The 27,795-nt window shown below is 34.5% G+C and overlaps 2 protein-coding genes across 4 annotated transcripts in view; one reads left to right on the top strand and one right to left on the bottom strand.

Moving 5' to 3' along the window:
* Positions 1-9,657, bottom strand: part of LOC114327438 (sarcoplasmic calcium-binding protein 1) — a 74,820-nt gene extending 65,163 nt beyond the window's left edge. Inside the window, exons 1-2 of one of the 2 annotated variants that reach the window (XM_028276063.2) lie at positions 9,437-9,657; positions 363-529 (exon numbers count right to left, since the gene is read on the bottom strand). In XM_028276063.2, coding sequence (XP_028131864.1) covers positions 363-529; positions 9,437-9,488 — 219 coding nt within the window. In that variant the 5' untranslated portion in view covers positions 9,489-9,657. The remainder of the gene's footprint in view (positions 1-362; positions 530-9,436) is intronic. The other variant, XM_028276062.2, reaches the window with a different exon arrangement.
* A 2,644-nt stretch (positions 9,658-12,301) lies between these two features.
* The window catches only part of LOC114327439 (trypsin-1), a 49,540-nt gene continuing 34,046 nt past the window's right edge, over positions 12,302-27,795 (top strand). Inside the window, exon 1 of one of the 2 annotated variants that reach the window (XM_028276065.2) lies at positions 12,302-12,523. In XM_028276065.2, the coding sequence (XP_028131866.1) occupies positions 12,463-12,523 (61 nt within the window). In that variant the 5' untranslated portion in view covers positions 12,302-12,462. Of the gene's footprint in view, positions 12,524-17,661; positions 17,744-27,795 lie in introns of those variants that run through there. The other variant, XM_050646848.1, reaches the window with a different exon arrangement.

Below are 27,795 nucleotides of genomic sequence, written 5' to 3'. Positions count from 1 at the left end.
TATGCATCCTACGAAAAAACTTGTAAGAACATTTTTTCCTTAGAATGACTCAAAAAATACAAAAAATGTTTCGTTTTGCAAAAAGTTGCTGTTATGTAATTCTGCAAGTTCTTTGTTTATAACAACCTTATCGACATCCGGATCAACGTTTACCCAAAAAACTCGTGTTCTACGGGTTAAATTACCTAAAAAACTTGGGTAAGTCCATCTATATAAACGAGGCCGTTGTACCCACCTGGCGACAGCACTAAAACGAATCCTCTAAAATAACATTTATTTTAAATACTTTCATGTTGCTCATTAAATTAACAGTTAAATTGAATGTGTACAACACAAATGTTCTGTAAAGTTAATGATAATACCTTATTAAAATCTGCGAGTTCTGCTATCTCTTCCCAAAGACCAAACATTATATGCTGGTTTTCTTGCAGTTTACTGTAGCTAAATTCTCCTTTACCTTCGACGATTGTAGCTCTTAAGGCCAAGCAGGCAAAATCCTTTTCATCGAGGTATCCGTTACCATCCAGATCTAAAACAATATTCTGTCCGTTAGTATTTTAAAAGTATTTATTCGAAGTATAGATATTCGAAGTTATAAGTAGATAGATATATATTATGATAACAAATAAAATTATATACAGAATGGCGGTATAAAAGTCGGAGATGCCACACTGGACAGGCTAGAGAAACTCATGTATCTCGGCAGTAATATAAATGCAAGCTGTGGTCCAACCGCAGAAATTAAAAGCCAAATAGAAGAAGCCCAAGCTACCTTTGTAAAAATTAAGAAGGTACTGTGCAGTCACGACCTTAGTGTTGGAGTAGAAGCGTGGACTTTAAGTGAGGTTATGCTTAAACGCTTGACATCCTTTGAGATGTGGGTATAGATAGATAGATTTAGAGAGGTGGCTTTCTGGCCTATTCCACTGCGACCTTTTCAGATCTATTGTGGTCCTCTAGTCCTAGATAACATTCTCTAGCCTGACCCTTTTTAAAAAGTGTAATAGTTTCGAGACTGAACCTTCCATCTAGCTATTTGCCGTTGGATTTTGTTCTCCTAATGCAAAGAACCGCACATTTGCCAGACTGTCACAATGACATAAAATGTGCTCTGCTGTTTCTTCTTCCAGGTGACAGAATCTGCACAGGTCATCATCTGCCAATCCCATCAGCTTTAAGCGCCTATTCAGCTTACAGTGCCCTGTTAGCAGACCTACTATGGCTTTGACTGTTTTCCTGTCTTTGATTATTAGGTCTGCCGTAAATTATGGCGAATGTTCTGTAATGAACTGTTTCGCCTGTCTTTGACCTGGTGAATTCCTCCACCATTCCAAAGATTTGTGAGCTACTCACTTTCTTGTAGTCGTTCTTGTAACTGCCTTTGCAACGCCGCAGAAGGGTTCCGGTCCAAAGAATGGCATTGATGAGCCTTGTTTGGCCATTTCATCTGATTTTTCATTGCCCTTATGACCCTCGTGCCACGGTACCCAGGCTAACCTTGCTACGATCTCCTAGTTTATTTAGGGCACTCACACAATCCCATACTAGCTTAGAATTGAGTACCTTAAGCGCTGCTTGACTATCTGTGAAGATGGCAACTGAACGGAACGTTTTTTCTGCCTTTCTATTTCTTCCACGCAGTGATGGACTGCCGTTATTTCCGCCTGGAAAACTGTGACGTCCTTTGATAGACTAACCGGGAACTGAATTCCTTGATTTGTCCCTACTATGCCGGCTCCCACACCTTCCGATGTTTTTGAGCCATCACTGTACCAGGTAGCAACAGCCTGTATGGGTACACCTTCCTTCCAGTCTTTCCTGCCTGGTATATTAATTTTGAACTTATTGCCAAAGCTATATCTCGTTGCTGTTGCATCGATAGGCTGCCCCATCACAATATCGGCTTTCAGCTCCTCCATTAGCTTTCTATTGTCGGCACCATGCACCTGGCTTATATGTGGCTGACCATGGATTAATCTGTGCATCACTGATCTGGGTTCGCCCTGCACAAAGATATGAAGTGGTGGTAGATTCAGCAGGACTTCCAACGCTGCTGTAGGAGTGGTTTTTATGGCCCCCGTAATACACAGGCATCCTAGCCTTTGTGTATTACCTAGCAGCCTTATTGCTCCCACTTGCTGCGTCGTTGTCCACCACGTCACCAGCCGTAGGTTATCATGGGTCTAATAACCCTTGTGTATAACCATAGAGTCATTTTGGGGTTAAGCCCCCAATTCTTACCACACATTCTTCTACATCTGCCCAAGGACATAGTAGCTTTTTGTGTGGTTTTTAGGATGTGAGTATTCCATGTAAGCCTATGATCAAAATAAACCCCAAGGTATTTTGTTCCTTTGGCAAATTAAATCACTTTTCCTCCCAGCACCGGTGGTTTTAGGCCTTGTAGTGCTGTCTTTTTGGCTTAAACGCTTGACATCCTTTAATATGTGGGTATACAAATGACTACTAAAAATATACTGGGTTGACAGAGTTAGAGATGAGGAGATCCTTAGACAGCAGAACCAAACAACACAAATGGTCATAATAAAGAGACTAAAGCTGAAATACATCAGTCACATTATGAGGCACTCTGAAAAATATGATCCTTTACATTTGATCATTCAGGGAAAATTCCAAGGTAAATGTTGTCCTGGTAGAAAAAGTACAACATGGCTGAAAATTTTAAGGCAATGGTATGCAAAATCGACTACATCGTTATTCAGGGCTGCTGAGAATAAAGTCACGATAGCGAATATGGTAGCCAACATGATATCCAACGATCGATAAAGGTCATGGAACAAGAAGGAGATATTCGAAGTGTAAAAGACAAAGAAGCAAAAATAGAAAGATGACATCAATGGAAGAACTTAACCCAATAGTTCTAAGCCAAAAGAAGTCAGGAAAATTGTAAAAGTATACTTAGTAAAATTGTAAACATTGGTACTATTTCATGAAGCAAAAATATCGAAAAAGGGCAAAATTAATAACAACTGAATATTTCGTATATACAGGGTGTCCCAGTACATTTTTTTATAGTTTTTTCTTTCGTCTATTCAATAGATTTTTAAAAATAAAATCGGTTCGTAAATAATCAAGAAAATATCTTTAATTATCTTTTATCTTATCAAGAAAATATACTTTAATATGGCGTAGAAAAAATCAACCCCTAAATATTCATCTCTTAGTTTCAACCCCTAACTTTAATGTTTTTAAAAGCACCCTGTGTATTTTTTAGAGTTTCGGATGTGGTGTTCTATCGTCTATTCAATAGATTTTTGAAGTTATACTTCTTTACGCGCGATATGAGGGTGAATTTTTATATGTTAAAACCTACGATCCCGGCGCATGCGCATTATAACTTTGTTCTGATTGGATGTTCAAATGACATGTCAAAAATTATCCAATATGGCAGCTGTAGCGCAGCTGTGGTTTGGACGGTTGACGGTTTGGTTATGTATGGTTGTTGCGTTTTAAAATTTGTGGGAAGAGAAACAACAAAGGTTAGTTAATAGTTATACTGCCTTTTTAAATAGTTTTCATATTATATTTTTGAAGTTATACTTCAAAATGTTTTAATTTATGTATGTATCAGTCCAGAAAAGGTGTGGAAAGAATATATTAGTGTTTTTAAATATATTTTTCTACAAACGTGTTAAAAATGCAATTTTTAGGACTCCATAGGAGCGTTAAAAATGCTACTTTAAGGCACTAGTGCTTTAAAAATTTTAAGGCACTGCAGTTAAAAGTGAATTGTCAAATTGTGAAACGTCAAAATATTTATATTTCATTTATTAACATTAATATTATTAATACAACTTGCGCAATTTGAAAAAGGTGGTTTAAGAGGTTTTTTATTATAATTTTGTGTCTTTGGATTTGTCTTCCTTGGGCGTAAAATAATAAAACATCTATTTTTATATTTCACTTGTCACCGTGATGTATAATTATGTATATCTGAAAGGTAAGTGCATACGGCTTGATGGCCTTGTTGGTAGAACATTAGACCAGAGATCAAAAAATCGCGAGATTGCGGGTTCAAATCCCGGACGATTCATATTTTTTTATTTTTTTTTTATTTTTAATTTTATTTTTAATATTTGGCATTGTTAAGTTTTGGTTCATTTTTGGTAATTATTGTTAATTTTTTGTAGTGTAACTGTTAAGTAGGTATATTTATTTCGTTGAAATTGTATTATAATAGAAGTATAACTTCTTACGTGCGTACAAAGTACTACACACACATTCTTTTTTTAAAAATAAAATCGGTTTGTAAATAATAATTAAGAAATTATCAGTTTATTTTTAATTTCTGTTCATTATGGTATAGTTATTAAAAATTAAAGTTAGGGGTTGTAACTAAGGGATGAATATTTAGGGGTGATTTTTTCTATGCCATATTAAAGTGTATTACAAATAAAACATATTAGTTTTTGTCCCAATCGAAAATCTCTATTCGTTTAAGAGATATAGCCTGGATAAATTAGTCTGGGACTTATACAAAAATAAAAAATAAACTGATATTTTCTGGATTATTTACAAACCGATTTTATTTTTAAAAAATTTGTTGAATAGACGATAGAAGAGCATATCCAAAACTATAAAAAATATATACAGGGTTAAAGTTAGGGGTTGTAACTAAAGGATGAATATTTAGGGGTTAATTTTTTCTACGCGATATTAAAGTGTATTACAAATGGAATAGACCAGTTTTTGTCCTATTCGAAAATCTCTATTCGTTTAAGAGATATAGTGTGGATAAATTAGTCTGGGACACCATGTATAAAAAAATTTTGCAAATTTTCCTCAAATTACCAATACCGAACAATTTTTATTTATTACAAATATAATAACTCAGCCTTCCAATAGAAACAAGCATTCAATGTTTTGTGAAAATTTGTTTATTATTTTTGATCGGAACGGAATAGTTATGTAATAAATAAAAATAATGTTGAGTGTGGATAATTTGAGAAAAATTTACAATTTTTCCTTAAATTAGAAGGATTTAATTGCATATTAAAAGGACTGTTTTAGTTTTTAATTACAAACAACTTTTCACAATAACAATTTTCAATATTGTGAAATTTAAAGGTAGCCAAATTCATATTTTTTGGCATATCTCGTATAAGATTGATAAAATTTGATATCTGATGATTGAATCTTAGGTTTTAGATCATGTAGTTTGTTTATACAGAATAATTTCTTTTGGTAAAATTAATAATAAAAAAGTTTCCCATATAGTTTTAAGTTACGCAGACACACTATACAGGGTGTTTCATTAATAATTGTCCATATAGTAACTGGAGCAAGATTAGCACAGAATACGAAGATTTAACCTAAAACACTTAAAAAATGTGGTTCCTTACTGAGTTACAGGGTGTTTTATATAAAAATTTAAAAATTATTTTTGCTCAGCATTTTTAAGCTATTCGACGTATCCTTTTCATACTTGGCAAAGAGTGCGACTAGTATACACCCTACTAAATTATGATAAACAAACGTTTCTAGCTACTACCAGAGGCGTACGACAGTGGATAGTGAATAGTTGACCCTTCTCAAATTCTACGCCACTGGAGGAATTACTATTTTAGGGCCATTTTTAAATTCTCCAATACTTTCTACGTAAGTAATGTACCCTTTATTGGTAACGATAAAGTCATTAGTTTTCGAGATATTTGAAGTTAAATATGAAACGACACAGTTATTTTGATTAATTTGTGATATGATTCATATGATTAAAATTTAAAAATTATTTGTACCCAGTACTTTAAAACTATTTGACATATCCTTATCATAATTGGCAGAAAGTATAGGTACTGTACACCCTACTAAATTAAGATAAATAAACGTTTCTAGCTACTACCAGAGGCGTACGACAGGGGATAGTGGCTGGTTGACCCTTCCCAAATTCTACGCCACTGACGAAATTGCTATTTTAGTGTAATTTTCTGATTTTTCAATACTTTTTATGTAAATTATATAGTTTTCGTTGGTAACGATAAAATAAAATGATTAGTTTTCGAGATATTTGAAATTAAAAATGAAGCGAAAGAATACATTAATCAAAATAACGGTGTCGTTTCATTTTCAACTTCAAAGATCTCGAAAACTAATGATTTTATCGTTACGAATGAAGAGTATATTATTTTCATAGAAAGTATTGGAGAATCCAAAAATTGAACTAAAATATCAATTCCGCCAGTGGCGTAGAATTTGGAAAGGATCAACCATTCACTTTCCCCCGTCGTACGCCTCTGGTAATAGCCAGAAACGTTTGTTTAACCTAATTTTTAGTAGTCTGTACAGTACATATACTTCCTGCCAAGTATGAAAAGGATACGTTGAATAGTTTTAAAATGCTGAGCAAAAATAATTTTTAAATTTTTAGATAAAACACCCTGTAACTCAGTAAGGAACCATATTTTATTTAAGTGGTGTAGGTTAAATCTTCGTATTTTGTGCTAATGATTCTCCAGTTACTATATGGACAATTATTAATGAAACACCCTGTATATAATATCAAATCATTACATATGTACTTGGGAAACAAAGTGCCACATGGGAATATAATTTTACACTATCTACAATATGCCTATCCTACACTACAATTTGCAGATGATCAAGCCGTCATAGCAAACAATAAGGAAGATATTATGGAGTACAGGATAAGAAAGTTCGCGGAAAAATATCAGAAATTGGGACTATTAATACTTAATACCGTAATACAGAAAAAAAAACAAATATCTCAGCATTGGAACAGACACAGAAAATCTTGTACTAGATATGACAACAAGCAGAGAGAGAGAGGGAGGGAGAAAGATACTGTTTATGAATACTTAATGACTTAGAATTCTCTGGAACAAGAATGTGACAAAGAGGAGAAAGTTTAATATCTATGAAAGTCTGGTAAAAAGTAAGCTATTAAACGAATGTGAAATGGAAATAGAAAGTAGAATAATGAGTGACACCCAACCAAAGCCGCTCATATGGTATGAGCATGTATAGAGAATAGAAAACAGTAGACTTCCAAAAGAAGTGCTCGCAGAAGACTACAGGAAGACCAAAGGAAACATGGATGGAAATAGTATGACAACTAATGAGCTCCAAAAAACTTGAAGAAGGACGATGAAACAACCGACAGGAATGGACATTGGGCATCCGGTAACGTCGAAAGACATTCTAAACGTGATTGTATATATGTACCTATATATTAAGTCAAATAATTGATTGAGAGAGAGCGCATCCCTGTATACAGGGTGTTTCATTAATAATTGTCCATATAGTAACTGGAGAAACTTTAGCATAAAATACGAAGATTTAACCTAAAACACTTATATAAAATGTGGTTCCTTACTGAGTTACAGGGTGTTTTACCTAAAAATTGAAAAACCATTTTTGCTCAGCATTTTAAAACTATTCGACGTATCCTTTTCATATTTGGCAAGAAGTATAGGTACTATACAAACTGTTAAATTATGTTAAACAAACGTTTCTGGCTATTACCAGAGGCGTACGACAGGGGAAAGTGAATGGTTGACCTTTTACAAATTCTACGTCACTGGCGGAATTGCTATTTTAGTATAATTTTTGGATTCTCCAATACTTTCTATGAAAATAGTATACTCTTCATTCGTAACGATAAAGTCATTAGTTTTCGAGATCTTTGAAGTTAAAAATGAAACGACACGGCTATTTTGATATATGTATTGTGTCGCTTCATTTTTAATTTCAAATATCTCGAAAACTAATCATTTTATCGTTACGAATGATGAGTATATTATTTACATAAAAAGGATTGGAAAATCAAAAAATGAACTAAAATAGCTATTTTGTCAGTGGCGTAGAATTTGGGAAGGGTCAACCAGCCACTATCCCCTGTCGTACGCCTCTGGTAGTAGCTAGAAACGTTTGTTTATCTTAATTTAGTAGGGTGTACAGTACTTACACTTTCTGCCAAGTATGATAAGGATACGCCAAATGGTTTTAAAGTACTGGGTACAAATAATTTTCAAATTTTAATGATATGAATCATATCATAATGTAATCAAAATATCTGTGCCGTTTCATATTTAACTTCAAATATATGGAAAACTAATGACTTTATAGTTACCAATGAAGAGTATATTATTTACGTAGAAAGTGTTGGAGAATCTAAAAATGGCACTAAAATAGTAATTCGTCCAGTGGCGTAGAATTTGAGAAGGGTCAACCATTTACTATCCCCTGTCTTACGCCTCTGGTAGTAGCTAGAAACGTTTGTTTATCATAATTTAGTAAAGTGTATAGTAGTCGCACTTTCTACCAAGTATGAAAAGGATACGTCGAATAGTTTTAAAATGCTGAGCAAAAATAATTTTTAAATTTTTAGATAAAACACCCTGTAACTCAGTAAGGAACCACATTTTATTTAAGTGTTTTAGGTTAAATCTTCATATTTTGTGCTAAGGTTTTTCCAGTTACTATATGGACAATTATTAATGAAACACCCTGTATATCATTAGAAATGCGATATCTCTACACAAAAAATTATAAAATAAATTATCCATTATATTGTAAATTTTTTCCATATTTTCCTTTATATATGGAAAAAAATAGCAAAGGTAGAAATATCTGTTGAAAGACAAATGTTGAAGATTAAACTGACAGATCGGAAAGGAAACGAATGGGTCCGTAACAAAACAAAAGTGAGAGATGTCTCAACCCAGGTAGCAAAGCTTAAATGGAAGTTAGCCGGACATGCCCTAAGGCAGAAGAATGAAAGATGGACTAAGATAATTATACATTGGAGACCGTGGAACTATAAACGAAACAGAGGAAGGCCACAAATGCGATGGTCAGATGGTCTGAAGAAACACGCCGGGTCAAAATAGATGCAAAATGCCCAAGATAGAGAGGAATGGAAGAAGAAAGAGCATGTCCAAAGATGTATGTTTATGGAGGATTAGATAGATAGATTGTAAATTTTAAGCACCCTGAAAAAATGTTGAAAAACCACATAGAAGATTGATAAAAGATCGAAAGCTACTGCTACTTCGTAGCAGAATGACAATCTCAAGGAACAAGATAAAAACAATCATAATAAGAACTTTTGCTGATTTAATATAATGGACTAAAATATAGCTCCCCATAAACAAAATTTACTAATATATATACCAACATTAAAAATACACCAAGCTTCTTAATTATATAAATATAAAATGTTGCGTGTGCATTTTATCGTGGGCATTGGCATTGTTTAGAGAAAAGCAATATATTTTTATTGCTACCTAATAATAGTATTACATGAATAATACATTGCAAAATTAAAAACTTTCTTAAAAATAACCTTTTAAAAATATCATTTCGTTCTCAGTTAGACACTTGTTCCTCTGCTTTACCTCAACAAGTGTCAATAACTTTTTTATTTTTAAATCAATCAATTACAAAACATTGTACTTACCATACAAATAGCGAACGACGAAATTGACTCTGTTGTCCCAACTGTAAGCCATTGTCTATACAGGAAAGTGCAGCAAAACACACTAAATGAAGAGGTTATTCGGCAAAATAAGTGGAAGTTATGAATATGCTGTAAAAGTTAAAAATGACGATGAACCGGCGCGGCTTCTATTTTTGAAAACGTTAGGCGAACTAACGTAACACTTCGGCGCTCTAACTCGAACTAGAAAATCTATTATGTTGTTATAATGGGTGTTCTATAAACGATTTTACTAAGAAAATTCATCTTTATGTATTTACGACACTCCTGATCAAAAAAATCTAGGCATTTGCATTTTGTATCTTTTTTGTTTAATTCTCTAGGTGTTAAATGGTTTAAAAGGTGAGGAAGTCAACATTAATAACAGAAATCGTTTAATTAAAACACTAAAAAGTAATAAAAGGAGAAATCTCTTCTTCTTTTGCCCTTTAATTCGTCCAATTTTGAACATATTCTTCCCCCAGTTTCCTCCATTCGCTTCTGTTTAGTGCTTTCTGTTTCCAGTGCGTTCCTCCTATCTTTTTAATGTCATCTTCCCATCTCATCTGGGGTCGTCCTCTTGCTCTCTTTACGGTCAATGATCTCCATTGTTGTCGTTCCACCTATTGTCCGTTTGTCTGGCGTTATGACCTGCGAAGCTCCATTTTAGCCTGGCTATATGTTGTCCTGCGTCTTTGACTTTTATTTTATTTCTTACCCAGTTGTGTTGCTTTTTGTCTGTTGCTGTTTTTTAGATATTTATTATCGGGTATTGCCTCACCTACTTCTGTGGATGATTTCAATACGCCTAGGCATACTTGCAATAAGTTACTGAATCTGTTCTTCTGGTATATGTTCCAATTCTTCATTCAACGCTATTTTCAGCCCTTGAATAGTTTATGGAAATGGTTGTCTCTTTCTAATCTTTTTCCCTAAATGTTCTAATGGCTTCATCTCATCTGAATAGGTGAAATACCTCGATATTACCGTTGGCAGGAAGTTAACATAGAACTCCCACTTAGATAATAGAGCTAAAAGAGCATATATCTTGTCTATGAACAGTGTCGGCGAACGGTCGGACGCACTTGGGGCCTTTCGCCCAGGGTATTTGCCTGGATCTACACTTCTGTCATTAGGCCAATGCTAACTTACGGAGCTATTGCTTGGGCATCAAAAGTGCTACAGGCAACAGCGATCAACAAACTAAACCATATTCAGCGGATGACATGCCTACAGCCTACATATAACAGGTACCATGCAAACAACACCATCTGCTGCAATGGAGTTGCTCATTGGCATCACCCCTCTAGACAGATATATCAAAGAGGTGGCGCTGTTGACGATGATGCGATTGCGCTCAGCAGTTGCAAACCTTGACGTAGGAATGGCACAATTTAGATGTTGTTTCTGGCGGGGTGAGCTGGAGGCACAGTAATTAACAAAAATACTTGCCAATAAAATAAATGAAGCATACACAATTGGTGAGGAACAACAAGGTTTTCGTAAAAATAGGTCCACAATAGACGCCATATTCATAGCCAGACAAATTGCTGAGAAAGCATTGGAATATAATAAACGTACATTGATGTGCTTTATGGATCTGGCTAAAGCTTTCGATTGTGTAAAATTGGAAGATGTGCTAAGATTGCTAAAGAAGAAAAATCAGCCCAACAAGATGATAGCTTGAGCCCATTGCTTTTTAATTTAGTAATGGACAAAATCGTAGAAGGTACTGTAAAAGGATATAAGATGGCAGAAAAACAAATAAAAATCCTGTTATGCTGACGACGCAATCTTAATCTCCGATAACGAGGATAACCTACAGCGAATGGCACAAACTTTCAACACAGTGGCGAAGAACTACAACATGAAAATATCAACAGCTAAGACAAAATCCCTGGTAGTGTCAAGGGAACCCATAATATGCAAATTAGTAATTATCAACGAACTAATTGAACAAGTCTCGAGATTCGAATATCTGAGAGTCGAAATATGTAGTTATGGAGATGTTAAAGAGAGTGTCCGAAAGCAAGCAAATAAAGCCAATTACGTGTCAGGATGTCTGTGGGATGTCATCTGGAGAAACAAAGATATGAGGCTGGAAGGGAAAGTACGCATATACAAATCATGTGTAAGACCGATCATGACGTACGCGATAGAAACAAGATATGACACAGCAGAAACCAAGAGGATACTGAGAACATCAGAAATGAGAACGTTGAGGTCAATATCTGGGAAACTGAGAGACAGAATACCGAACGACAGAATAAGAGATCTCTGTAACATACAAGATATAGTACGGTGGGGAAGACAGAGACGACGAGAGTTGAATCAGCCTGTGACCAGAATGGACAGCGAGGGAATTGCCAAAGATTCGAAGCCAACAGGCGAGAGACCAATAGGAAGGCCCTTTAAAAGGTGGCGAGATAGCTGGCAGTCAACATCACAGCTACAAATACAAGCTCAAAATCGGTTAAGAATAGGCCAAGAGGCCTAATATAAGAAGAAGAAGAAGAAGAAGAAGAAGAAGAAGAAGAAGAAGAATTATGTAATCTAAGGCTTATCTGATCTCGTTATGTTTATACTCTATAGACGGTTTTCACTGAGGATGATCCGATAGGACTGAAAACGTTCTGATTCTTTATAAATCCATTTTGAATATTATATTTAAATTTTTTTTATAAATTGATATCATTTTACATAAGAATTTTTTACTTCATAGTAAATTTTTGAAATTTGTATAGGTACTCTGGAATCTTGATCATTATTTTTAGAGCTTAAAAATATATCTACTTTCGTTGAAAAGTAGATATTTTTGTACACTTATTATCAGTCTATATTAGCAAACAATGAGAACAATTTAGTAATCAATATTAATTTTAGTCAAACTTAAGATTTTTTGATATGGAATTAAAAAGATAACTTACGAAGTGGTTACAGAGGATGTTGTTTTATTACATTTTAATTTGATTAATAATCTGTTAAGCTTTATTTGGTTAGGAAGAAGCATGATCACCATGAGAAATTCCATCTTTCTTTTCTTACTTATTGTTGTTTATAGTATTGAAGGTAAGTTTATCTAATTTAGATTTATGTCTTACAGGTACCGAGTTCAGTTTTATTCGGCATATAATCCAGGCTTCTATGTGTCATATGTCGACATCTTTTTATTTAATCTCATTTATCTCCCATCTGATATAATCTATTGCTCAGATTATATCATCAATTTTCTATTTTATGTCTCTTGCATGTACTATCCTTATATATATTTATTAAACGCAACAGGTTTTGTAGGCCTAGGGCTAAAATGTTTACATTTCTGATTACATAAAATAATAAATAACTTAACATAATTTATATAACTTGTACATTTTATTGAATTATACTTTAGTCTTTTTACACACTTTTTCACCACCTCCTTCCATCTCCTTCTGTCCAATGCTAGTTCTTTCCAATGTTACTTTTCTTCAGGTCTTCGTACACACTGTCCTTCCATCTTTTCCTTGGCCTGCATTTCTTTCTCTTTTGTATTGGTCTTCGTAAGAGTACAATTTTTGGCATACTTTTACTTCCCATTTTCTCGATGTGCCCCAAACATCGTATTAGCTGTGCTTTGATCGTCGTCGTGATCGTTGGCTCTTTATACAGTTCTTCCAATTCTTTATTGGTTCTTCTTCTCCACTGATCTTCTATTTTCACACCTCCGTATATTGATCTTTGCATTTTTCTCTCCCATCTTTCTAAAAGGTCTGTTTCTGACATTTTGAGCACCCATGTTTCGCATGCGTATGTTACTGTAGGTCTGATAACAGTCTTATAAATTTTTATTTTTGTTTTTCTTGATACGAATTTTGATTTCATTAATGTGCGTAATGCTCCATATTTTTTATTTCCTTTAGCTATTCTTGCTTTTATCTCCTCTTCCTCATGCCCAGTTTCATCTATTTTAGCTCCCAGGTAAATAATTTCTTTGGTTCTTTTGAACGAGTGTGTTTTTTCTCCATCTATTTGTACTAAGATGTTATTTTCTTTTTCTTTTTGGATCTCTCCCATTATCATATACTTTGTCTTTTCTTCATTTATTTTAAGTCCCAATTTTTTGGCTTCTGTTCTGTGGTAGTTTTTAAATATCGTTTCTTGCATGTTTTTATGCTTTTCCTGATTATTCCTTATAATGTTAGATTGAATGCAATTGTTGATAATGGGTCTCCTTGTCGTAATCCTTCCTTGGTTTCAAACTTTTTGGATGTATACCCTTTCCATGCTATTTCATGTGTTGTGTTTTCCATCGTCATTTTTACCATCCTGACAATTTTACTTGGTATCCCCAATTCTTTCATCAGTTCGCAAATCTGCTGTCTATTTACTGTGTCGTAGGCCCGCTTAAAGTCGATGAACAAAGCATATAGTACTGTTCTATGTTCGTAACAGGTGGTCTTCGTTGATCTGTTGTTTCTAAAACATGCCTGGTATTATTCTCCCAATATGTTTTCCGAATATTGATTTAGCCTTGTTCTTACACTTTGTGCCAAGATTTTGTAAACTATTTCTAGTATTGCGATGCCTTTATAGTTTTCGCATAGCATTCTATCACTTTTTTTATGTATAGGGCATATCCTTGCTATGGTCTACTCTTATGGCATTTTTCTATTTACCATATTCTTTATATCAGGTCATCTATCTCTTTTTGTAGTTTTTTCCCTCCTGATTTTATCATTTCGGCCGATATTTCTGTTATTCCTGGGCTTTTGTTATTTTTCAGTCTCTTTATTTCGTTCTCTATTTCTTGCTCTGTGGGTATTTCTATTGTTATCTGATCATCTTTAATTTCATGGTTTGTTTCCTTTTGTATTTCGCTCTTATTTAGCAGTTCTGTGAAATAGTTTTGCCAGTTTCCCATTATTTCTTTCTGGCTCATTTAGCAGCATCCCTTTATCATCTCTCATGTATGGGTTGTTTTTCTGATATCCTCTTTCCAGTTTTTTTGCTTCCTGGTAGAATGATCTTATTTCTTTTTTTTTTTGGAATTTTTCTTCTATTTCTTTCAGTTTGTTCTCGTTTATTTTCTCTTTTTGCTTCTACATTTTCTTGTCATGGTTTTTCTCAATTCTCTGTACTCTTCTCTAATGATATCTTCATTATTTGTGAGATTTTTGAGCCTTACGTTTCTTATTGCTTCATATGCAATAACTTCTTCTTTTACAAATGCCTATTTTCTAGAGATGTTGGCGACCACATTGACCCACCTTATTTCTTTCACAACAGTTCGAAATAGATCAGTTGGCGTTAGACCAGCCCACTTACTTCGTAAGATTGACCAGCCGGGAAATACGTCTAGGTCTAGGCCCTCAATATTGCCTTATAGAATCAACTGTAGAAGTCGGTGTTTATTATTAGGCATAATGTGGCCGAAGTAAGCCGATTTTCTGTTCTTTACGGTGTTAATAATTTCTTAGCCTTTGGGGAATAGTTACAGTAGGAAAAATGAAAGAATACCCATAACATATAAAACACGCTGTATTTTCCTGTCACCGTGTCATACAAAAAATTGGCCAGCGCAAGTACATGTAATAATAATTATTATTACTACATGTAATAATAATTATTAATACTGTACTTGCGCTGGCCAATTTTTTGTGTGACACGGTGACAGGAAAATACAGCGTGTTTTATATGTTCGTTCATGGGTATTCTTTCATTTTTCCGACTGTAGTTAGTTGTGTGGTGTATATATGAGACCCTCAATATACGTCGGTAGCACCACATTTCGAACGTCTCTAATCGTTTTATGGCATCTTCTGTAAGACTCCAGCTTTCCACTCCGTAGAGGGGTACACTAAAGACGTTACATCTAAGAATTCTTATATGTATTTCGATTCTTAAAGTTAAGTTGCAGAGAATCTACCTAAGACTGTTAAAAGAGCTTCTGGATTTTTCAATACGAGTTTTTATTTCGTAGCTATGATCCCAAGTATCCTTAATATTGTAGCCCATTATGTTTACATATGTCTTAAATTCTATTTATGCTGATTTTAACCAGTCCATTTTGTTAATTTTTATAAACTGATTGAAGCTAAGAAATACTTATTCTGCTGACATCTATTGTATCTCAGTAGGTATTAGATCTTCAGAAATATCGATATTAAGGATATATTTTACATACCACAGTCCACAGTAGATAATAGTGCAAGTTATTACTTTTGCAAATTTGATACAACTCTTTTTACTTACCGTTCTATGATATATAACATATCCTTTTAATCCTCATTATCAATGGACTTTTGTGGTTAGCCTAAGTGAGGTGTTCAGTATATAAATCTACTGAACACCGCACTTAAGCTAACCACAAAAGTCCTAACCAACAAAATCAATAAACTAACAACTTTATCAGATGAACAACAAGGATTCAGATCCGGAAGATCCTGCGTAGAAGCCGTATTTGTACTGAGACAAATCTCAGAAAAGGCCATTGAGTACAATAAACCAGCATATCTATGTTTTATAGACCTGAGCGCGTAAGAAAATTTAAGTACGTGGGAACCTGGCTATGTGAAGACTGGATGTCAGATATGGAAATTAAATGTCGGATAGAAAGGGCCAGAAGTGCATTCATGAAATTCAGAAACGTCTTTACGAACTCTGACTTTGACCTGAACCTAAGACTAAGATTCAGGAAATGCTATATATGGTCGGTGCTCCTATATGACATGGAAGGATGGACTTTAAAAATAAACACAATGAATAAGCTAGAGGCATTTGAGATGTGGATTTATCGACTAATCCTTAAAGTTCCCTGGAGCGCACGAATAACAAATTAAGAAATCCTGAGAAGAATTGGTACAGAACGACAACTGCTATTCACAATTAAACATAAAAAAAACGGCATACCTGGGGCACCTAATTAGAAACGAAAGATACCAGTTTTTGCAAACCTTAATTGAAGGAAAGATCGAAGGAAAAAGGTGAGTGGGCAGGAAGAAAATGTCATGGCTCCATAATGTCAAACAATGGACAGGACTAAGAAACATATGAGACCTAATACATACTGCAAGGGATAGAGAAAAATGGTCAAACGTGATCGCGAACATCCATTAATGGATTGCATAAGAAGAAGATAGACCTGACAAAGGCTTTTGATCGCATCCAAGTCGAAGACGTCTTACACTTACTCTATAGAAAAAAAAGAAACATACCAATCAATATTATACAAACCATCGAAAACATCTAGTTCCATAATCGAATACAGGCAAAGATAAATGGAAAACTAACACAGTTTATACCAGTACAAAGCGGAGTCAGACAAGGTGACTCGTTAAGCTCACTTCTCTTTAATATAATAATGGACGAAATAATAGAAGCAGTACCTAAAGGTCATGGTTACAGAATGGGGAACAAAGAAATTCAAATATTATGTTATGCAGACGACGCCGCATTAATCGCCGAGACAGAAGACGATCTTCAAAGTTTAACACACATATTCAATGCAACAGCTAAGAAATACAATATGATAATATCAGCAGAAAAACCAAATGTATGACAACATCTAAATACCCACTACGATGTAAAATCGAAATTGATGGGAAATTAATAAAGCAGGAATCAAGGTTTAGATATCTGGGAATAGATATATATATATATATATATATATATATATATATATATATATATATATATATATATATATATATATGAAAGGAAACGGCAATTGCATTTTATTTCACTTCGACCACCACCGATATTCTACACGACGTGTTTCGAGCTCATGTCAAGCTCTCGTCAGGAACACCTAGGTGGATGGTCGAGGTGTAAGAAAATGCTTTTGGCCTTTCTGGTAATAATAAAATAACCAGACTTCAGTACACTTGGTACGACATCTATATTAATTAAACGAAAAGATTTCTCTGGTATACAGAAGAAATCTTTTCCGTAGCGGACGCGAAAATGTAAATTTCAAAGTCTTCATAAAAGACGATGAACGACAAAAGACACCTCATTTGTACAAATACAATTCCAGCCGTCAAAAATCTTCGCGCCACTCCAAATAGTCTTCGCGCTAATTCCCACTCCGCCACGTCATCGACAGCCACGTCAGTCACATCAGTCCACGGTATAAATGACCGCCCCAGCGTCAGCAACAACAGTATTACAGTGAGTAGTGAAGTAGTGAGTAGTGAGTGTAGTGTCTGGAGCCTCAGGAGACTGAGACCCCGGAAGCCCTGAAGATGACGTCAGAGAGGACGTCGAAAGCTCGGCCTAGAAACCAACGACGCGGTTCAACCCGGAAGCCTGGTGAGTTTAATTTTAATATTAATTCTTTTGTTGATATTGATTTTAGCTTTAAGTTTCATTGTATTAACCGCGGAAACCTTTCCGTATATATATATATATATATATATATATATATATATATATATATATATATATATATATATTAATTAAACGAAAAGATTTCTCTGGTATACAGAAGAAATCTTTTCCGTAGCGGACGCGAAAATGTAAATTTCAAAGTCTTCATAAAAGACGATGAATGACAAAAGACACCTCTTTGTGTCACAGATTTGTCTACAAAGCCACGTTATTCGCTACACATTCGTCAATAACGGAGAAGAACCGTGATATGAAAGGAAACGGCAATTGCATTTTATTTCACTTCGACCACCACCGATATTCTACACGACTTGTTTCGAGCTCATGTCAAGCTCTCGTCAGGAACATCTAGGTGGATGGTCGAGGTGTAAGAAAATGCTTTTGGCCTTTCTGGTAATAATAAAATAACCAGACTTCAGTACACTTGGTACGACATCTATATTAATTAAACGAAAAGATTTCTCTGGTATACAGAAGAAATCTTTTCCGTAGCGGACGCGAAAATGTAAATTTCAAAGTCTTCATAAAAGACGATGAACGACAAAAGACACCTCTTTGTGTCACAGATTTGTCTACAAAGCCACGTTATTCGCTACACATTCGTCAATAACGGAGAAGAACCGTGATATGAAAGGAAACGGCAATTGCATTTTATTTCACTTCGACCACCACCGATATTCTACACGACGTGTTTCGAGCTCATGTCAAGCTCTCGTCAGGAACATCTAGGTGGATGGTCGAGGTGTAAGAACGACGAGAGTAAGTGACGAGAGCTTGACATGAGCTCGAAACACGTCGTGTAGAATATCGGTGGTGGTCGAAGTGAAATAAAATGCAATTGCCGTTTCCTTTCATATCACGGTTCTTCTCCGTTATTGACGAATGTGTAGCGAATAACGTGGCTTTGTAGAAAAATCTGTGACACAAAGAGGTGTCTTTTGTCGTTCATCGTCTTTTATGAAGACTTTGAAATTTACATTTTCGCGTCCGCTACGGAAAAGATTTCTTCTGTATACCAGAGAAATCTTTTCGTTTAATTAATATAGATGTCGTACCAAGTGTACTGAAGTCTGGTTATTTTATTATTACCAGAAAGGCCAAAAGCATTTTCTTACACCTCGACCATCCACCTAGATGTTCCTGACGAGAGCTTGACATGAGCTCGAAACACGTCGTGTAGAATATCGGTGGTGGTCGAAGTGAAATAAAATGCAATTGCCGTTTCCTTTCATATCACGGTTCTTCTCCGTTATTGACGAATGTGTAGCGAATAACGTGGCTTTGTAGACAAATCTGTGACACAAAGAGGTGTCTTTTGTCGTTCATCGTCTTTTATGAAGACTTTGAAATTTACATTTTCGCGTCCGCTACGGAAAAGATTTCTTCTGTATACCAGAGAAATCTTTTCGTTTAATTAATATAGATGTCGTACCAAGTGTACTGAAGTCTGGTTATTTTATTATTACCAGAAAGGCCAAAAGCATTTTCTTACACCTCGACCATCCACCTAGATGTTCCTGACGAGAGCTTGACATGAGCTCGAAACACGTCGTGTAGAATATCGGTGGTGGTTGAAGTGAAATAAAATGCAATTGCCGTTTCCTTTCATATCACGGTTCTTCTCCGTTATTGACGAATGTGTAGCGAATAACGTGGCTTTGTAGACAAATCTGTGACACAAAGAGGTGTCTTTTGTCGTTCATCGTCTTTTATGAAGACTTTGAAATTTACATTTTCGCGTCCGCTACGGAAAAGATTTCTTCTGTATACCAGAGAAATCTTTTCGTTTAATTAATATAGATGTCGTACCAAGTGTACTGAAGTCTGGTTATTTTATTATTACCAGAAAGGCCAAAAGCATTTTCTTACACCTCGACCATCCACCTAGATGTTCCTGACGAGAGCTTGACATGAGCTCGAAACACGTCGTGTAGAATATCGGTGGTGGTCGAAGTGAAATAAAATGCAATTGCCGTTTCCTTTCATATCACGGTTCTTCTCCGTTATTGACGAATGTGTAGCGAATAACGTGGCTTTGTAGACAAATCTGTGACACAAAGAGGTGTCTTTTGTCGTTCATCGTCTTTTATGAAGACTTTGAAATTTACATTTTCGCGTCCGCTACGGAAAAGATTTCTTCTGTATACCAGAGAAATCTTTTCGTTTAATTAATATAGATGTCGTACCAAGTGTACTGAAGTCTGGTTATTTTATTATTACCAGAAAGGCCAAAAGCATTTTCTTACACCTCGACCATCCACCTAGATGTTCCTGACGAGAGCTTGACATGAGCTCGAAACACGTCGTGTAGAATATCGGTGGTGGTCGAAGTGAAATAAAATGCAATTGCCGTTTCCTTTCATATATATATATATATATATATATATATATATATATATATATATATATATATATATATATATATATATATATATATATCTATTCCCAGATATCTAAACCTTGATTCCTGCTTTATTAATTTCCCATCAATTTCGATTTTACATCGTAGTGGGTATTTAGATGTTGTCATACATTTGGTTTTTCTGCTGATATTATCATATTGTATTTCTTAGCTGTTGCATTGAATATGTGTGTTAAACTTTGAAGATCGTCTTCTGTCTCGGCGATTAATGCGGCGTCGTCTGCATAACATAATATTTGAATTTCTTTGTTCCCCATTCTGTAACCATGACCTTTAGGTACTGCTTCTATTATTTCGTCCATTATTATATTAAAGAGAAGTGAGCTTAACGAGTCACCTTGTCTGACTCCGCTTTGTACTGGTATAAACTGTGTTAGTTTTCCATTTATCTTTGCCTGTATTCGATTATGGAACTAGATGTTTTCGATGGTTTGTATAATATTGATTGGTATGTTTCTTTTTTTTCTATAGAGTAAGTGTAAGACGTCTTCGACTTGGATGCGATCAAAAGCCTTTGTCAGGTCTATCTTCTTCTTATGCAATCCATTAATGGATGTTCGCGATCACGTTTGACCATTTTTCTCTATCCCTTGCAGTATGTATTAGGTCTCATATGTTTCTTAGTCCTGTCCATTGTTTGACATTATGGAGCCATGACATTTTCTTCCTGCCCACTCACCTTTTTCCTTCGATCTTTCCTTCAATTAAGGTTTGCAAAAACTGGTATCTTTCGTTTCTAATTAGGTGCCCCAGGTATGCCGTTTTTTTTATGTTTAATTGTGAATAGCAGTTGTCGTTCTGTACCAATTCTTCTCAGGATTTCTTAATTTGTTATTCGTGCGCTCCAGGGAACTTTAAGGATTAGTCGATAAATCCACATCTCAAATGCCTCTAGCTTATTCATTGTGTTTATTTTTAAAGTCCATCCTTCCATGTCATATAGGAGCACCGACCATATATAGCATTTCCTGAATCTTAGTCTTAGGTTCAGGTCAAAGTCAGAGTTCGTAAAGACGTTTCTGAATTTCATGAATGCACTTCTGGCCCTTTCTATCCGACATTTAATTTCCATATCTGACATCCAGTCTTCACATAGCCAGGTTCCCACGTACTTAAATTTTCTTACGCGCTCAGGTCTATAAAACATAGATATGCTGGTTTATTGTACTCAATGGCCTTTTCTGAGATTTGTCTCAGTACAAATACGGCTTCTACGCAGGATCTTCCGGATCTGAATCCTTGTTGTTCATCTGATAAAGTTGTTAGTTTATTGATTTTGTTGGTTAGGACTTTTGTGGTTAGCTTAAGTGCGGTGTTCAGTAGATTTATATACTGAACACCTCACTTAGGCTAACCACAAAAGTCCATTGATAATGAGGATTAAAAGGATATGTTATATATCATAGAACGGTAAGTAAAAAGAGTTGTATCAAATTTGCAAAAGTAATAACTTGCACTATTATCTACTGTGGACTGTGGTATGTAAAATATATCCTTAATATCGATATTTCTGAAGATCTAATACCTACTGAGATACAATAGATGTCAGCAGAATAAGTATTTCTTAGCTTCAATCAGTTTATAAAAATTAACAAAATGGACTGGTTAAAATCAGCATAAATAGAATTTAAGACATATGTAAACATAATGGGCTACAATATTAAGGATACTTGGGATCATAGCTACGAAATAAAAACTCGTATTGAAAAATCCAGAAGCTCTTTTAACAGTCTTAGGTAGATTCTCTGCAACTTAACTTTAAGAATCGAAATACATATAAGAATTCTTAGATGTAACGTCTTTAGTGTACCCCTCTACGGAGTGGAAAGCTGGAGTCTTACAGAAGATGCCATAAAACGATTAGAGACGTTCGAAATGTGGTGCTACCGACGTATATTGAGGGTCTCATATATACACCACACAACTAACTACAGTCGGAAAAATGAAAGAATACCCATGAACGAACATATAAAACACGCTGTATTTTCCTGTCACCGTGTCACACAAAAAATTGGCCAGCGCAAGTACAGTATTAATAATTATTATTACATGTAGTAATAATAATTATTATTACATGTACTTGCGCTGGCCAATTTTTTGTATGACACGGTGACAGGAAAATACAGCGTGTTTTATATGTTATGGGTATTCTTTCATTTTTCCTACTGTAACTATTCCCCAAAGGCTAAGAAATTATTAACACCGTAAAGAACAGAAAATCGGCTTACTTCGGCCACATTATGCCTAATAATAAACACCGACTTCTACAGTTGATTCTATAAGGCAATATTGAGGGCCTAGACCTAGACGTATTTCCCGGCTGGTCAATCTTACGAAGTAAGTGGGCTGGTCTAACGCCAACTGATCTATTTCGAACTGTTGTGAAAGAAATAAGGTGGGTCAATGTGGTCGCCAACATCTCTAGAAAATAGGCATTTGTAAAAGAAGAAGTTATTGCATATGAAGCAATAAGAAACGTAAGGCTCAAAAATCTCACAAATAATGAAGATATCATTAGAGAAGAGTACAGAGAATTGAGAAAAACCATGACAAGAAAATGTAGAAGCAAAAAGAGAAAATAAACGAGAACAAACTGAAAGAAATAGAAGAAAAATTCCAAAAAAAAAAAAGAAATAAGATCATTCTACCAGGAAGCAAAAAAACTGGAAAGAGGATATCAGAAAAACAACCCATACATGAGAGATGATAAAGGGATGCTGCTAAATGAGCCAGAAAGAAATAATGGGAAACTGGCAAAACTATTTCACAGAACTGCTAAATAAGAGCGAAATACAAAAGGAAACAAACCATGAAATTAAAGATGATCAGATAACAATAGAAATACCCACAGAGCAAGAAATAGAGAACGAAATAAAGAGACTGAAAAATAACAAAAGCCCAGGAATAACAGAAATATCGGCCGAAATGATAAAATCAGGAGGGAAAAAACTACAAAAAGAGATAGATGACCTGATATAAAGAATATGGTAAATAGAAAAATGCCATAAGAGTAGACCATAGCAAGGATATGCCCTATACATAAAAAAAGTGATAGAATGCTATGCGAAAACTATAAAGGCATCGCAATACTAGAAATAGTTTACAAAATCTTGGCACAAAGTGTAAGAACAAGGCTAAATCAATATTCGGAAAACATATTGGGAGAATAATACCAGGCATGTTTTAGAAACAACAGATCAACGAAGACCACCTGTTACGAACATAGAACAGTACTATATGCTTTGTTCATCGACTTTAAGCGGGCCTACGACACAGTAAATAGACAGCAGATTTGCGAACTGATGAAAGAATTGGGGATACCAAGTAAAATTGTCAGGATGGTAAAAATGACGATGGAAAACACAACACATGAAATAGCATGGAAAGGGTATACATCCAAAAAGTTTGAAACCAAGGAAGGATTACGACAAGGAGACCCATTATCAACAATTGCATTCAATCTAACATTATAAGGAATAATCAGGAAAAGCATAAAAAACATGCAAGAAACGATATTTAAAAACTACCACAGAACAGAAGCCAAAAAATTGGGACTTAAAATAAATGAAGAAAAGACAAAGTATATGATAATGGGAGAGATCCAAAAAGAAAAAGAAAATAACATCTTAGTACAAATAGATGGAGAAAAAACACACTCGTTCAAAAGAACCAAAGAAATTATTTACCTGGGAGCTAAAATAGATGAAACTGGGCATGAGGAAGAGGAGATAAAAGCAAGAATAGCTAAAGGAAATAAAAAATATGGAGCATTACGCACATTAATGAAATCAAAATTCGTATCAAGAAAAACAAAAATAAAAATTTATAAGACTGTTATCAGACCTACAGTAACATACGCATGCGAAACATGGGTGCTCAAAATGTCAGAAACAGACCTTTTAGAAAGATGGGAGAGAAAAATGCAAAGATCAATATACGGAGGTGTGAAAATAGAAGATCAGTGGAGAAGAAGAACCAATAAAGAATTGGAAGAACTGTATAAAGAGCCAACGATCACGACGACGATCAAAGCACAGCTAATACGATGTTTGGGGCACATCGAGAAAATGGGAAGTAAAAGTATGCCAAAAATTGTACTCTTACGAAGACCAATACAAAAGAGAAAGAAATGCAGGCCAAGGAAAAGATGGAAGGACAGTGTGTACGAAGACCTGAAGAAAAGTAACATTGGAAAGAACTAGCATTGGACAGAAGGAGATGGAAGGAGGTGGTGAAAAAGTGTGTAAAAAGACTAAAGTATAATTCAATAAAATGTACAAGTTATATAAATTATGTTAAGTTATTTATTATTTTATGTAATCAGAAATGTAAACATTTTAGCCCTAGGCCTACAAAACCTGTTGCGTTTAATAAATATATATAAGGATAGTACATGCAAGAGACATAAAATAGAAAATTGATGATATAATCTGAGCAATAGATTATATCAGATGGGAGATAAATGAGATTAAATAAAAAGATGTCGACATATGACACATAGAAGCCTGAAAAATTAACAAAAAGATGACTTACAGTTGAAATGTTGAATTCACCACACACTTTGTGAAAATTTCACCAAAAACCAATGTTTACTTCCGTACTAAAACAACTTTTTTCACCAGAGAGCAAATCAACTTGTGTTCACACCAACTTTTAACACTCCGGAATAGATATATCCATTAGTTAATTTATGAATACCAATAAGTCCAATACCAATCAATCAATTAGTTAATACCAATAAGTTAAATAAATTCGATAACTTTAAATCAACACAAAATTGCTTTTTTAAATCTTAGATCTCTTGATAACAAGATTTTATTACGGACTTTAGTTCTCGAATACAAACATTTGTGTAATGTGGTTTGCCTAACCACCTCCACTTACAGTATAGGTGGAATACATTTTTAACTACAACATCTAGTTTACTGAATTTTAAATGATAATTTTTACAATGGAGTGTGTTGTTACATCATTTCTAATTTTAACAAGCTGTACACAATAGTATTTAAATATGACAGGTTAATTTTTCAACTTCCTGTGGAACTGTCATTTCTGTCTTGTCATCGTTCGGAGGTCTCTATCCATTTCATTGTCACTTGCTGCCATACTTTCACCATGTGAACAAGTCAAATCCACAGCTCAGATGTTACCTGAGGCATTTTAGTAAAATACTTTAAACATCCATGCTTAATGTAGCATTTTAAATCGATGTTTCCTTGACGGACTACTTTTACAGGGCTTTGACATACATATTTTTGTTCAATTATATCTTGGTGGTTAGCATGTACATTTCACGTGAGAATAACCTACAACTTTTCTTAACCGTAGTCAAAATTTCAATATCTTTGCATTATTTTACCAGGTTATATTCATTTTAGGTAAGCACTGATGATGACTGGTAAACCAGTCGACAACTAGTTATGTGATTGTGATGTAGTCCTTTTTAGGGATTTTAAATATACCTTTTATAAAGGATTTTACTGTTTTTTGTATTACATGGTATACAGCCAACTACAGGAAAACTTTTTCCTTGTGGATTTTTTAGATAAGTATATCCAGTTACAGAGATGTTGGCGAGGAAGTACGACAACAAAGCTTAAAAGCAAGAAAAGCGGCCGGATCTCTTAATGACACAATCTGGAAGAACAAACACCTAAGACAAGGCACAAAAGCAAGAATCTATAAAGCAGCAATTAGACCTATATTGACATACACGGCGGACACAAGACCTGGCACATCTAAAACGAGACGACTACTAGAAACAACAGAGATGAAAATACTTCGACGAATATCAGGGAAAAGTCTGTTGGATAGGGAGAGAAGCGAAAACATAAGAAAATCATGCAATGTAGAAGACATAAATGGATGGGTGACAAAACGGAAACAGGAGTGGAACGATCACATTAGTAGAATGGCAGAGGATAGGATAGCACGAATAGCATGAGATAAGTCACCAAATGGACGAAGAAGTATTGGCAGACCAAGAAAATGGTGCGATAATTTAAACAATTTAGGAGGCTAATATTGAAGAAGAAACAGGCTTTAAAGCCTACAGACAAGAAGAAAGAAGAAGAAGATCAATGGTGTTACAACTCTTCGTGAGTCTTTGCCAATCGATGTTATACATATATCGCACTAGATTTTCCTTTCCTAAAAAAACTTTTTGATGGCAGTAACAAATTTAAATTATGCAATACTATTTCGCTTACCACACTATCTCCAATATTTCATTGTCTGAATCATTGGTCATCATAATCCTTAATCAGTCGAGTGAAGTTCGCTAAATTTGGCGATTAATAGAAATATCTAGTAGGAAGCTATTTTTTAGAACTAGATTCTCACCAGATTATTCTTCCTGACTAATTTTGACCTTTGTGAATAACACCAGCAATATTTTATTCAATTTATTCCTTTTATCCATGCATTCTACTCTACTCTACAAAATGCTTTTCGACTATGGTTTCCTCACTGACAGGTATTCGTATCTCTCTTTTTTGTCAGGCTGCATTAGGTATACTACTTTGTAGTTTCCTAACCATATAACTTAAATAATCCATATCCTCTGCTGCTACAAGCTGGTTATCGGCAAAGAATAGTATAATTACATCATCGTCTATTTAGAGAAATATTGCTCCATATACAGTGCGTCCATAAAGTAACGCATAAATTCATTATTTTCGTAAACCGGCGACTTTAAGGAAAAATCCCGAAACAGGTCGATTTTTATTTTTAAATTACGATTTTTTGGCATATATATCATACTAGTGACGTCATCCATCTGGGCGTGATGAAGTACCTAATCGATGATTTTTTTTAAATAAGAGTAGTGGTCATGTAATAGCTCATTTGAAAGGATATTTAATTATCTATTCACTAATATAAACATTAACATTTATACAGGGTGTCCACAAAATTGGTTTTAATTAAATTAATTGACACAAAAGATGAATGTATGTACCTAATTTGTTGAATTCTAAATACATTTTACTGCTGTCAGAAAACATAAAAATATTTTATTTAAAAAATAAACATTGATTTTCGCTTAAACGAAATGTTCAAATTACCAAGAGGCAGGTGGGTGGCAGCTTTAACATTGAATTTAAGCAAAAAGCAATATTTATTTGTCAAATAAACATGTTTTTCCTGTTTCTGACAACAGTAAAGTGTATTTTGAATTAAATAAATTTCATACATTCTTCTTTTTGTCTCAATTAATTTAATTCATTTTTTTTAACACCTTCTACAAACAATTATTATGTTAATGGTTATATTAGTGAATAGAGAATTGAGTACCCTTTCAAATGAGCTATCACATGACCCCCATTCTCATTTAAAAAAATCACAGATTACGTCATCAAGCCCAGATGGATGACGTTACTAGTATGATATATATGCCAAAAAATTGAAATTTAAAAATAAAAATTGACCTGTTTCGGGATTTTTCTGTAAAGTCGCCGGTTGACGAAATAATGAATTTATGCGTTACTTTATGGAAGCACTGTATAATATTTTCTAAAAAGGGTAGGTGATAGATACCCTTGTCCCTTGTCGT

Source organism: Diabrotica virgifera, chromosome 3, assembly GCF_917563875.1.
Source record: "Diabrotica virgifera virgifera chromosome 3, PGI_DIABVI_V3a".
In the NCBI taxonomy this organism is placed as follows: Eukaryota; Metazoa; Arthropoda; class Insecta; order Coleoptera; family Chrysomelidae; genus Diabrotica; species Diabrotica virgifera.
This window is presented reverse-complemented; position numbering and strand designations above follow the sequence as displayed.